An 11343-nucleotide genomic window follows, 5' to 3' on the forward strand; every position below is an offset into this window, starting at 1 on the left:
TGACAACACCTCTACATAGCCACACCCCGGTACACATGACAACACCTCTCCATAGCCACACCCCGGTACCCATGACAACACCTCTCCATAGCCACACCCCCGGTACCCATGACAACATCTCTCCATACCCACACCCAGGTACCCATGACAACACCTCTACATAGCCACACCCAGGTACCCATGACTACACCTCTACATAGCCACACCCCGGTACACATGACAACAACTCTCCATAGCCACACCCAGGTACCCATAACAACATCTCTACATAGCCACACCCCCGGTACCCATGACAACATCTCTCCATACCCACACCCAGGTACCCATGACAACACCTCTACATAGCCACACCCAGGTACCCATGACTACACCTCTACATAGCCACACCCCGGTACCCATGACAACACCTCTACATAGCCACACCCCGGTACCCATGACCGCAAATGAGTCGATAAAATGTAAGGAAATGCTCGTACTCTATATACGAGTTGTCAATAAGAGGAATGAACTTAAGAGAAGTTGTGGAAGCCAACCACATTCACAATTTTAAGACAGGTTCGACAAAAAATGTTGAACGTAAGAATAATGAAATTTTAACGCAACGGGAACAGGGAGTAGTAGGGTAGAAATATCCTAAGCTACTGAATCCTTTTGTGGTGTATTTTATTGTCTCAATAAACGTACTTGAACTAAGAGATAGTAGGCGGAGCATAAAGAGGTAGAGCTCACTCCACGTAGTCACTATTAAGTACTCGGTAGACTAGACTCACCGCACACTGTACTAGTTTACTCGAAGAGACAAATATGGTGCAGATGACGAGTCACAATACCGTGGCTGAAGATATAATGACCAAACTACACATCAGACAATGGAGAAACGATGACAATTCGGTCTGTCCAGAATCATTACCAAGTCGTGTAATCGACCTGATAATGGTCCACGGCGGACCGAAACGTTGTCGTTTCTCCATTGTCTGATGTGTGGTTTGGCCAAAAAAAAAGTATGGTGAATTAATTATTAAACCGTATTCAGTGTCCTCTTGCATGGGGAACGCAAATTCCGTTATTACATTTCAGCAAAATTGTCTACGCTTAAATAAAATCGTGAAATTTATTCATGTTAAACTGACTTTATAACAACCATTGCTAGCTAATATTTCCACAATATTTTAATATTATTGTTTGAGATTCTGGCCAAAGAATTTAATATTGTTTGTTGTTGTTAATGTGAATGGCTTGCTCTTGAGAGGTCTGCGTGACAGCGCTCCGACCCCAGCTTGACGGGTAGTGAAGGTCGCCCACCACTGGGGAGGTACAGGCGCAAATTAATAATTTATTTAGTACACACTTAGGAAATATGTGTGCTCTTGTGTTTGTACATTAAAGAATTTAATGTGCTGCTGCTGTGTTTTTGTGTTCGGTCGACCTGCCTGCTTTCTGTCTGTCTGTCTGCCTGCCTGCCTGCCTGCCTGCCTGCCTGCCTGCCTGCCTGCCTGCCTGCCTGTCAGCCTTGCCGTGCCCCCGAGCCTTACTGAGCCTGTCTGCCTTGCCGTACCCCGTGCCTTGCCTGCCGGCCTTGTTAGCCTGCACTGTGTGTCCAACCTGCCCTCCTGCCTATGTATATCCCCTGAAGTACAATACACTATATACCCCCAACACTAACGGCTGTACAAGAAAAAATCATAATCGAAAAGATCGTATAATCCACGAAGACATCAGTCGTTCATCAAAATAATTATGATAGTTTCCGTTTTTCCTTTAATCGTATAATTTGCATACAGACGTAACTATATCACTATCTTAAGCATTGATTAAGATCCCTATTCATTAAAGGGATCATTGTGTATACTGTTCTGGACGACTCGTGGTCATTAAGGGCATAATACTTTAAGATGTATCAAGACTTGGACAGATTATTGCTGATGGTTGAAAGTGCCGTGGAAGACATATTCGAATGTGTATTATACATTGAGGGATGACCTCGTTAACAGGTCGAGGGTTGTTGTACTTGCAGGAGTACAATGAACATCTTGGGTACGTTGTCATGGGGCGTGGGAAGCTCGTGTTGTTCTCTTCTTGTACTTTGGCTTTTGCTTTATCTCTCTCTCTCTCTCTTGCTCTATTTACCTCTTTTTTAAATTCCTATCTGGGTCTTTCCTATTTTCTCCTTCTCTCACTCTCATCTCTCCTTCCTTTCCTCCCCTCCTTTCTCACTCCCATAACCCCTCTGCTTTTCTCTCCCTCCCTCCTTTTTTCCAGATAAGTAGCACATCCTTTATTCTGAACTTCTCTTTCTCTCTCCCTCCTCCTCCTCTCTCCCTCCCTTCCTCCCTCCCTTCCTCCCTCCCAAAGCCCTCCCTCCCTCTCTCTTCCTCCCTCCCTCTCTCATCCCTCTCCCGTCCCCGTGTATTCAGGTATCCGGAAGCAGCAGTAGAAGACGGCGGTGTCGGGGCTGCCACCAGTGTGTTTGTTGTTGTATTCGTCACCTTTTGACGTGATTGGCCTCCGACGTACACGTGACCTTCCTCCTGGTAGGGAGGGAGGGCGAGGGGGAATTGTGGCCTTGGGTGGCGAATGGTGGGGAAAAATGACGTGTCTTTTCATGTACTCAGATTTGCTTGTCCGAGACGCAGTTTTGCTTGTCCGAGACGCAGTTTTGCTTGTCCGGGAGGCAGTTTTGCTTGTCCGGGACGCAGTTTTGCTTGCCCTGGACGCAGTTTTGCTTGTCCGGGACGCAGTTTTGCTTGTCCGGGACGCAGTTTTGCTTGTCCGGGACGCAGTTTTGCTTGTCCGGGACGCAGTTTTGCTTGTCCGGGAGGCAGTTTTGCTTGTCCGGGACGCAGTTTTGCTTGTCCGGGAGGCAGTTTTGCTTGTCCGGGACGCAGTTTTGCTTGTCCGGGACGCAGTTTTGCTTGTCCGGGAGGCAGTTTTGCTTGTCCGGGACGCAGTTTTGCTTGTCCGGGACGCAGTTTTACTGGTCCTGGACGCAGTTTTGCTTGCCCTGGACGCAGTTTTGCTTGTCCGGGACGCAGTTTTGCTTGTCCGGGACGCAGTTTTACTGGTCCTGGACGCAGTTTTGCTTGCCCTGGACGCAGTTTTGCTTGTCCGGGATGCAGTTTTGCTTGTCTGGGACGCAGTTTTGCTTGTCCGGGACGCAGTTTTGCTTGTCCGGGACGCAGTTTTGCTTGTCCGGGACGCAGTTTTACTGGTCCTGGACGCAGTTTTGCTTGTCCGGGATGCAGTTTTGCTTGTCTGGGACGCAGTTTTGCTTGTCCGGGACGCAGTTTTGTTTGTCCGGGACGCAGTTTTGCTTGTCCGGGACGCAGTTTTACTGGTCCTGGACGCAGTTTTGCTTGTCCGGGACGCAGGTATTGCGTGTCATCTGCTTGTGTTTTTGCTCTCATATTTATTACTACATGGTTTCTGTTTTTTTTAATCTCTTCCCAATGTCTTGTTCTTTGCCCATTTTTCCACCTTGTCTTTTTCTCCCCCGTGTGATTAGTAGGTCACCTTCTCCAGGTTTCCATTGTATTGATGGATTCCGTATTGATCTGTCTTATTGATCTGCCTCATTGATCTGCTTTATTGATCTGCCTTATTAATCTGCCATATTGATCTTCCTTACTGACCTGTTTTATTGACTTGCCTTACTGATCTACCTTATTGATTTGTTTTACTAATCTTCTTATTGATCTGCCTAATTGATCTGCTTTATTAATCTGCCTTATTGACCTGCCTTATTGATCTTCCTCATTGATCTGCCTTATTGATCTTCCTTATTGATCTGCTTTATTGTTCTTCCTTGTTGATCTGCCTTATTAATCTGCCTTATTGACCTGCCTTATTGATCTTCCTCATTGATCTGCCTTATTGATCTTCCTTATTGATCTGCTTTATTGTTCTTCCTTGTTGATCTGCCTTATTGATCTGCCTTATCGATCTTCATTATTGATCTTTTTTATTGATCTTCCTTATTGACCTGCCTTATTGATCTGCCTTATTAATCTGTCTTATTGATCTTCCTTATTGATCTGCTTTATTGATCTGCCTTATTGATCTTCCTTATTAATCTGCCTTATTGATCTGCCTTTACTTACCTAGTTGTACTCGCCTAGTTGTGCTTGTGGGGGTTGAACTTTGGCTCTTTGGTCCCGCCTCTCAACTATCAATCAACTGGTAAACAGCTTTGTGTATGGGTCCTGGCACTTTATACGGTTGTTGGTGTTCTCACAAGGGGGGAAAAGTGCTCAGAGAACGCAGTCGACTATGTATTATGCGTTAATACATGTAACTGTCTCTTGTACGTGGGTCATTTATATATACTCTGGGAATTTTGGTTATGTATACTCTGATAATTTAGGAAGTTTTGTATATGCTGGGAATTTATGAAGTTATGTATACTCTGGGAATTTATGAAGTTATGTATACTCTGGGAATCTAGGAAGTTATGTATACTCTAGGAATTTAAGTTTTGTATAGGAGGTTACGTATGCTCTAATAATTTTGCTTAATTAATACAACTCAACTCAGGTGGTTCAAGTGAGGTGCACATTCGCGAGCACATGTGAGTACGCACATATGTACCTGAGACCATGTACTCTGGGAATTGTGGAGAGGTGCTGACACCCGGTGTTCCTGGGGGTGGTGAGGGACGGTGTCATCTGCTCGGGGTGCAGGTGGGCTGTGTGTCATGCATGTCCAATAATATCAGCAGGATGTGGGCTCGACCGCGGCTTGGCCCGGTCGAGCCAGGCTTGGCCCGGTCGAGCCAGACTGGTACCACTCAAGTGCTGGTCAGGGCAGCACCTACAGTACATACTAATGTGACTGCAGGATCCAAATAAGTTCAGTAGAACTTCTGGTTTCAATTCTTTTTACAATGTCGTAGCTCAGTCGATAAAGGCGGCGTCAGGGATGTTCTCGGACGTAGGTTCGAATCCTCGTCACGGCCCTTTTGGATTTGTTCACATACTAATGTGTATTCAGTAGGTGGTTAGCTGGGTGGTATCGGGTGGCTGTCTTGCTAGGTGCTGACTTGGTCGGAATGGTACATAGTGCCTGACAGCTGAGTGCACAGCGCTTCGGATTCGCAGTCCTGAGGTTCCGGGGTCGATCCCCCGGTGGAGGCGAAAACAAATGGGCAGAGCCTGGTAGTTAGACAGCTGCTTCGGGCTGCTTCCTGGGGGTGTGTAGCACAAAGGGGGGGTAGAAATAGCCTAAGCTACTCTATCCCTTTGAGATGTATTAATTGCTTATCTCAATAAACATACTTGAACTTGAACATGTAACACAAAGGAAGCCTGGTCAAGGACCGGGCCGCAGGGTCGTTAAGCCCCGAAATAATCTCAAGATAAAATAATGGTGTGTGTATAAGTATCCTCATGCTTACCTATCATCACATACCCATCATATCCGAGCCCTTGTGTTCCCGCGTGATGTTTCCCCGCAGTTAAATCCACGGTGAATCCGTGTCCTATTTCATTACTCAACTTGGGGCGCCCCCTCCCTGTCCAGCTCGTTGCTGCCGTGAGGGGGCATGGTGGGCGGCTGCGGGAGTGTGATGTTATTTGGGACGGTCCTCTGTCCTTTTGTAGCCTTGTGCTCCTGCTGCTGTATTCTCTAATTGTGCTGGACAACTTTTCCTTTTCCTTCTGTTTCTTTTTTCTCCCCACTTCTCCTTTCTCATTGTCATTCCCTGCCGACCTTTTGCCTGTTTTGATTCTTCTTTTGGCTTTCTTTTATTTTGACGCTCGGGTGTTTGGGGAGGCATACTCTTGCACCCGTAGAGCTGTAGTACCCAACGTCTCGAACGAGGGGACCCTTTTATTGTCAATCCTCTTTTCGTCACTGAACCCGATCTCGACGGACTGACAGTTCTTAAGGTGGCGTTTGTGGGCGTATACTCACGACACACCCCTCAAGGGCCCCGACATGATCGGCAACATGTCTCTTGTTGGGTGTCCTGCCTCTAATTGTGGCTCCATGGTGGGTTTGAGCGCACATTCGTGAATGAAAGTCTTTCCTCTTTTTATGTCAGATAATGTTTCCCTTGTACCTTCTCAGGCTTGTGGGGTGGGTGGCAGACAAAGTCCCCGACTCGAACTGTGTTGGAAGACCAGGCTCTGTAGCCCCAGCTGCATTGGATCCCGACCTTGCTCTTCCTTAGACCCTCTTGACTACTCCCCCTCAGCTCCCCTCCCTCCTCTGAGGTAGGGTCGAGTTCCCAGCCCCCAGTGGTGACCACCTTGTCCCCTGGCACAGCTCCGTCTCTCATTGTGACTACTTCGCCTTTTATTCCCTCTCACTCTGGCGGTTCTCAACGTCGTCCCCACCACAGCTACACTCGCACGATCCCTTCCCATACTAATATTTACAACGCCTTGTTTGGTCCCGCTACATGGGCTAAATACTTTGATCTCAACCATCTGGATTCTACTCCTCAGACGATTTCTCCCTCCATAAACACCTTGTTGATTCAGTAGATGCCTCTGTTACTTTTAACCCCTACCAGTTACGGTACGGGTGTCGTCGCTGTCTTTCTCAGGATGCAGCTACTCACTTAGTCGCTTTGTCCTGCATTGGGGAGACCCTTGTTCGGGTCTCCAAAAACGCTCAGTTAAATGCCAGTGTTGGTACTGTTCTCCTCCCACACCATGTTGCAACTGGTGTTAGGGACCTCAAAGACTGCCTTGAGGATATTAAACATATCCTCGAAGCCCAAGGCCATTCTGTCCTCCAGGTGGACACGTTTTCTCGACCCGCCGTTAGCTCCTTCGACTTGTAAAAATCACCTTTGATAGTTGGGCCCTTCTGCCCTCTATTATTCTTGCCGGTGCCAGATGCTCCATTCAGGAGTACATTCTCTCTCCTAGACTTTGCAATAAGTGTTGGAAGTTTGGGCACAGTGCCCTCAAGTGCACGAGTAATGTGTATCTATGCCCCATGTGTGGGGACGATGATCATTCTAAGTCTGAGTGCACTTCTCCCCAGGCTCGCTGCCTCAATTACGGTGAGACCCACCCTACCTTCTCACGCTCGTGTATACACTACAAACTCGAGGAAGCCGTCCTCAACTTGAAACACCGTGATCGTCTGACTTTTCCTGAAGCGAAATGCCAAGTTCATCGTCTCACCCCTTTCACGGGTGTATAAAACGCTTGCGTGTTGCATTCTACCTCTCCTCGTCTTTCCCTCCTTCCTCAGTCTCACAACCGTTTCCGGGCTTTAAACCCGAATACACACTCCACCTCCTCCCCTATTCCTTTGCGTCATGTCCCGAAAGGTCTCCCTCCCGGTTCTCCATCTGGCGTTTCCCCCTTCCTACCCTGTCCACCATGTCTCCTATGTCTTCTTTCCCATCTCCCCCCACTCTTTCTTCCCAACCCTCCCCCCAGTCTCTTGACCCTCCACGCTGCCTATCTGTTCAGGCTGATGTCCATCATCCTCCCAGCAATCTTCTTGTTGTTCGCTCCTTGTCCTCTTCTCCTGCTGAGACCATTGAGTCTGTCGCCCGGTACATTGTTACTGGAATGCCTGTCTCTTCGAGTCAGAAACGTAAGCCTGGCTCCTCTCCAGCAGGTAAGAAGGCATCGCTTTCTCCCTCGCCCCCTCCCTCTGACTTTATCACTACGTTCCCTCCCATTTCAGTGGTTGGTCCCCCAATCCCAGATATGAAAGTTTCTTTCGCACCCGATTCCCTCTCGGTTGCTGCCCTTGCTGAGGTGCACTCCCTGATTTCTAACCCCCTCCTCCTGCTGTCCTTGACTGCCCCTCTCAGTTGTCTCCTTCTCCTCCAGACCCGTCAGTCTGCCTCTGGTCTGTCCTCCCGCTCCCTTCCCTCCATGCTTACTAAGTTTACCCATGCCCCCTAACCCTGATTTTGCTGACCCTGCTCCTGATCCTGACCCTGATCATGAGATTCTTTAATAAACTGTGTTCATCCTTACCTTTGTTTCTTTATTGTTCTCTGTTACTGTCCTTTCTCTTTGATAATGTCTATTCTTCAGTGGAATATTCGTGGATTTTATGCCAACTTCCATGATCTCCAACTTCTAATTACACAGTTTACACCACTTTGTGTTTGTCTGCAGGAACCAATGCTTGGTGCTCGTCCTGGTCACTTTCCTGGTTATTCCTTTCTTTCTCCCCCCCCCCCCCAGCTTTTGCTGAGGCCCATAACTCTAGTGCTCTCTTAATTCGTTCTGATATTCTTTTCGTCCCCCTACTTCTTTCGTCACCTATCCATTGTTCTGCTGCCCGTGTTTTTGTGGGTAAATGGTATACAGTCTGTTTCATTTATCTTCCCCCAAATGTCCTGCTTTCCTTTCCTGATCTTAAGCACCTCCTGGACTCCTTGCCAGAGCCGGTACTCCTTTTGGGTGATTTCAACTGTCGACATTCCCTCTGGGGTGATGTTCTGACAAACACCCGAGGCCGCCTTCTCGAACCGTTCGTCCTCGCTTCTTCTCTATCTCTTCTGAATTCTGGTGGGCCCACTCATGTGGACTCTCGGACTCGCATCCTTTCCTGTCTTGATCGTTCTCTCTGCTCGTCGTCCCTTTACTTAGATTTCACGTGGCAGGTTCTTGATGACCTCCATAACAGTGATCATTTCCCCATCCTCGTTTCCTTTTTCTTTTTCCACCCTTCCCTCTCCTTCCTTAGGTTGCAGTTTGCCAAGGCTGACTGCAACTTATTCACCCTCCGTGCTCTCTCTCTGACCTCTCCTCTCTACCTCTTCCTCGCGCCCTCCTCCTTTTTCATGACACTGTCATCGACGCTGCCCTCCGCTCTATTCCTCGCTCTACCTCCCGAGGCACGCGGAAGTGCATTCCCTGTTGGAATGCGGACTGTGCTCGGGCTGTCCGCTGTAAGCGTGCAGCCTGGAAGAAACACTGATGCCGGCAGACGGCTGATTCTTTTGTTTTGTTTCTGGAGGCTAGTGAGGTGGCCAGTAGGATCATCCGTACCGGTAAACGTCAGAGTTGGAAATCTTACGTTTCCACCATTACGTTCGATACTCCTTTGCCGCAGATCTGGAAGAAAATATGCAAGATTGCCGGTCAGTTCGTTTTAATGTCTCGCCGGTTATCCACTTCCATGGCAATCTTGTGGCGGACCCAGTGCAGGTCACGACCAAACTGGGTTCCCACTTTTCTACTGTTAGCTCTGGTTCTCATCTTCCTCAATCCTTCCTTCTTCGAAAGCCTGTTCTTGAATCTCATCCCTTAGATTTCCACACTCATCTCCGTCTTCCCTATAACGATCCTTTCTCTCTTTCTCAACTTCAGTCTGCCCTGGCCCTCTGCTGATCTACGGCAGCGGGCTCGGATGACGTTCATTGTGAGGTGCTTCGCCATCTCCCTCCGTGCATGTCTCAGTCTTTACCGAGTCTGTATAACTAAGTCTGGGAGTCGTCATCATCCCTGAGGAATGGCTCGATATCGTTGTACTCCCTATTCGAAAACCAGGATCTCTCGGTACTTCCCTTGCGGACTTCTGCTCTATTGCCCTCACGAGTTGTGTCTGCAAACTCTTTGAGCGTATGGTAAATGTCCGTCTGATGTGGTTCTTGGAACACCATCACCACCTCTCTCCTTCTCAATTTGATTTTCGCAAATGATGCAGCACAACTGATGTTCTGGTGAACTTGGAAGTCTATATTCGAACTGCTTTTGCTACGAAGACCACCGTTGTTGCTGTCCTTTTTGACCTGGAAAAGTCTTATTACACGGCTTGGAGTTACCATATTCTGTCCCAACTTCGTTCTTTTAGCCTTCGTGGTAATGTCCCTCTCTTCCTTCAAAAGCTTTCTCTCTCGTCGTTCCATTCTAATTCAGGCTTGGTGCCACTCTCTCTACCTCTTTTCGGCAGTACGATGGTGTGCCCCAAGGTACTATACTCAGCACTACTCTTTTTCTGGTTGCCCTCAATGGTCTTCTTTTCTCCCTCTTTTCTGGCATCTTCTCCACTCTTTATGTTGATGATCTTACTCTTTACTGTCGAGGTGATGATTCACCTCTCCTTCAACGGCGGTTTCAACTTGCGATTGATGCCGTGTCATCTTGAGCCACCAATCATGGCTTCAAGTTCTCTACAACCATAACTTGTGCTATGACTTTTACTCGGAAGCGGGTCGTTCTTCGCCCCTCTTTGTTGCTTTATGGTCATCCCCGTGTGTACAAAGATTCCACAAAGCTTTTGGGGTTATTTTTTTGACACTCGTTTGTCCTGGTCGCCCCATATCTCTTACCTCCGAGTTGAATGCTCTAAGGCCCTTAACCTCCTTAAGGTTTTGTCCCATACTTCTTGGGGTGCGGATAGGTGCACGCTCCTCTATTTGCACTCCTCTCTCGTCCTGTCTAAACTCGATTATGGTTGCCCTTCATACTCTTCTGCTTCTCCTTCTACTATCTCCGTCTTGTTCCTTTGCGCCATACTGAGTTGCGCCTCGGCTCTGGTGTTTTTCGTTCCACTCCTACCCTCAGCTTTTATGCTGACACTGGCTTCCTCTCTCTCCAGGACCGCCGTGATCGCTACTGTATTCGCTATCTTGCGCTGTCTTTACAGCATCCTCACTCTCGCCTCTGTCGTGCTTTGACTTTGATCCCTCCTGTGATTCCTGTTCCTCCTTATCACCTTCCTCTTTCTGTTCGTTTGTCTGGCTTACAAGATTCTCTTTCGGTTCGTCTTACCAATGTTTCTCCTTGTATTGTTTCATCCTTACCCCCATTGAGGGTCCCCCTTCCCAAATTTTGTACTTCCCTGACCTGCATCACTAAAGCTTTTACCCCTCCTACGGTCCTGAAATGCCTTTTCCTTGAGCACTTTTCTTCACACTCCCTCTCCGTTTCCATCCTCACCGATGGGTCTAAGTCTGCTGAGAGTGTGGGCTACTCTGTTTTTTACCTGACCGTACTTATGTGTCTCGCCTCCCTGCAGAGGCTAGCATCTTCACAGCAAAACTTTATGCTATTCTCTATGCTCTTCGTCTCCTGCTTTTTCGTTGTCAATCCTCCTTTGTGGTGGTAATTGACTCTCGTAGTGCCCTCATGGCTTTGGGGTCCTTTAATCCGGTCCACCCGGTGGTCATTGAGATTCAACATTGGCTGTTTCTTATCTCCAGTAAATTTATGTCGATAGAGTTTTGCTGGGTTCCCAGCCATGTTGGCGTCTCTTTAAATGATCATGCGAATGCTGTCCCTAAGGAAGCTATCCACACTTGTCCCATCTCCCGTAAAGGTATGTCGTATTTCAACTTTTACCCAGTTATTCATTCCTCTATCCTTGCCCGTTGGCAGGGTTGTTGGTCTTCAGTTATTGGTAACAAACTGTGTACGCTTA

General features: G+C 47.9%; 1 protein-coding gene across 1 annotated transcript; it reads right to left on the reverse strand.

Moving 5' to 3' along the window:
* Positions 1 to 2600: 2600 nt before the first annotated feature.
* Positions 2601 to 3404, reverse strand: LOC138371602 (golgin subfamily A member 6-like protein 25). Its single transcript, XM_069336526.1, has one exon. It carries the CDS (start codon positions 3402 to 3404, stop codon positions 2601 to 2603), a length of 804 nt encoding a protein of 267 aa, XP_069192627.1.
* Between the last annotated feature and the right edge of the window lie 7939 nt (positions 3405 to 11343).

The sequence above is a fragment of the Procambarus clarkii genome, chromosome 4 (assembly GCF_040958095.1).
Source record: "Procambarus clarkii isolate CNS0578487 chromosome 4, FALCON_Pclarkii_2.0, whole genome shotgun sequence".
Lineage (NCBI taxonomy): Eukaryota > Metazoa > Arthropoda > Malacostraca > Decapoda > Cambaridae > Procambarus > Procambarus clarkii.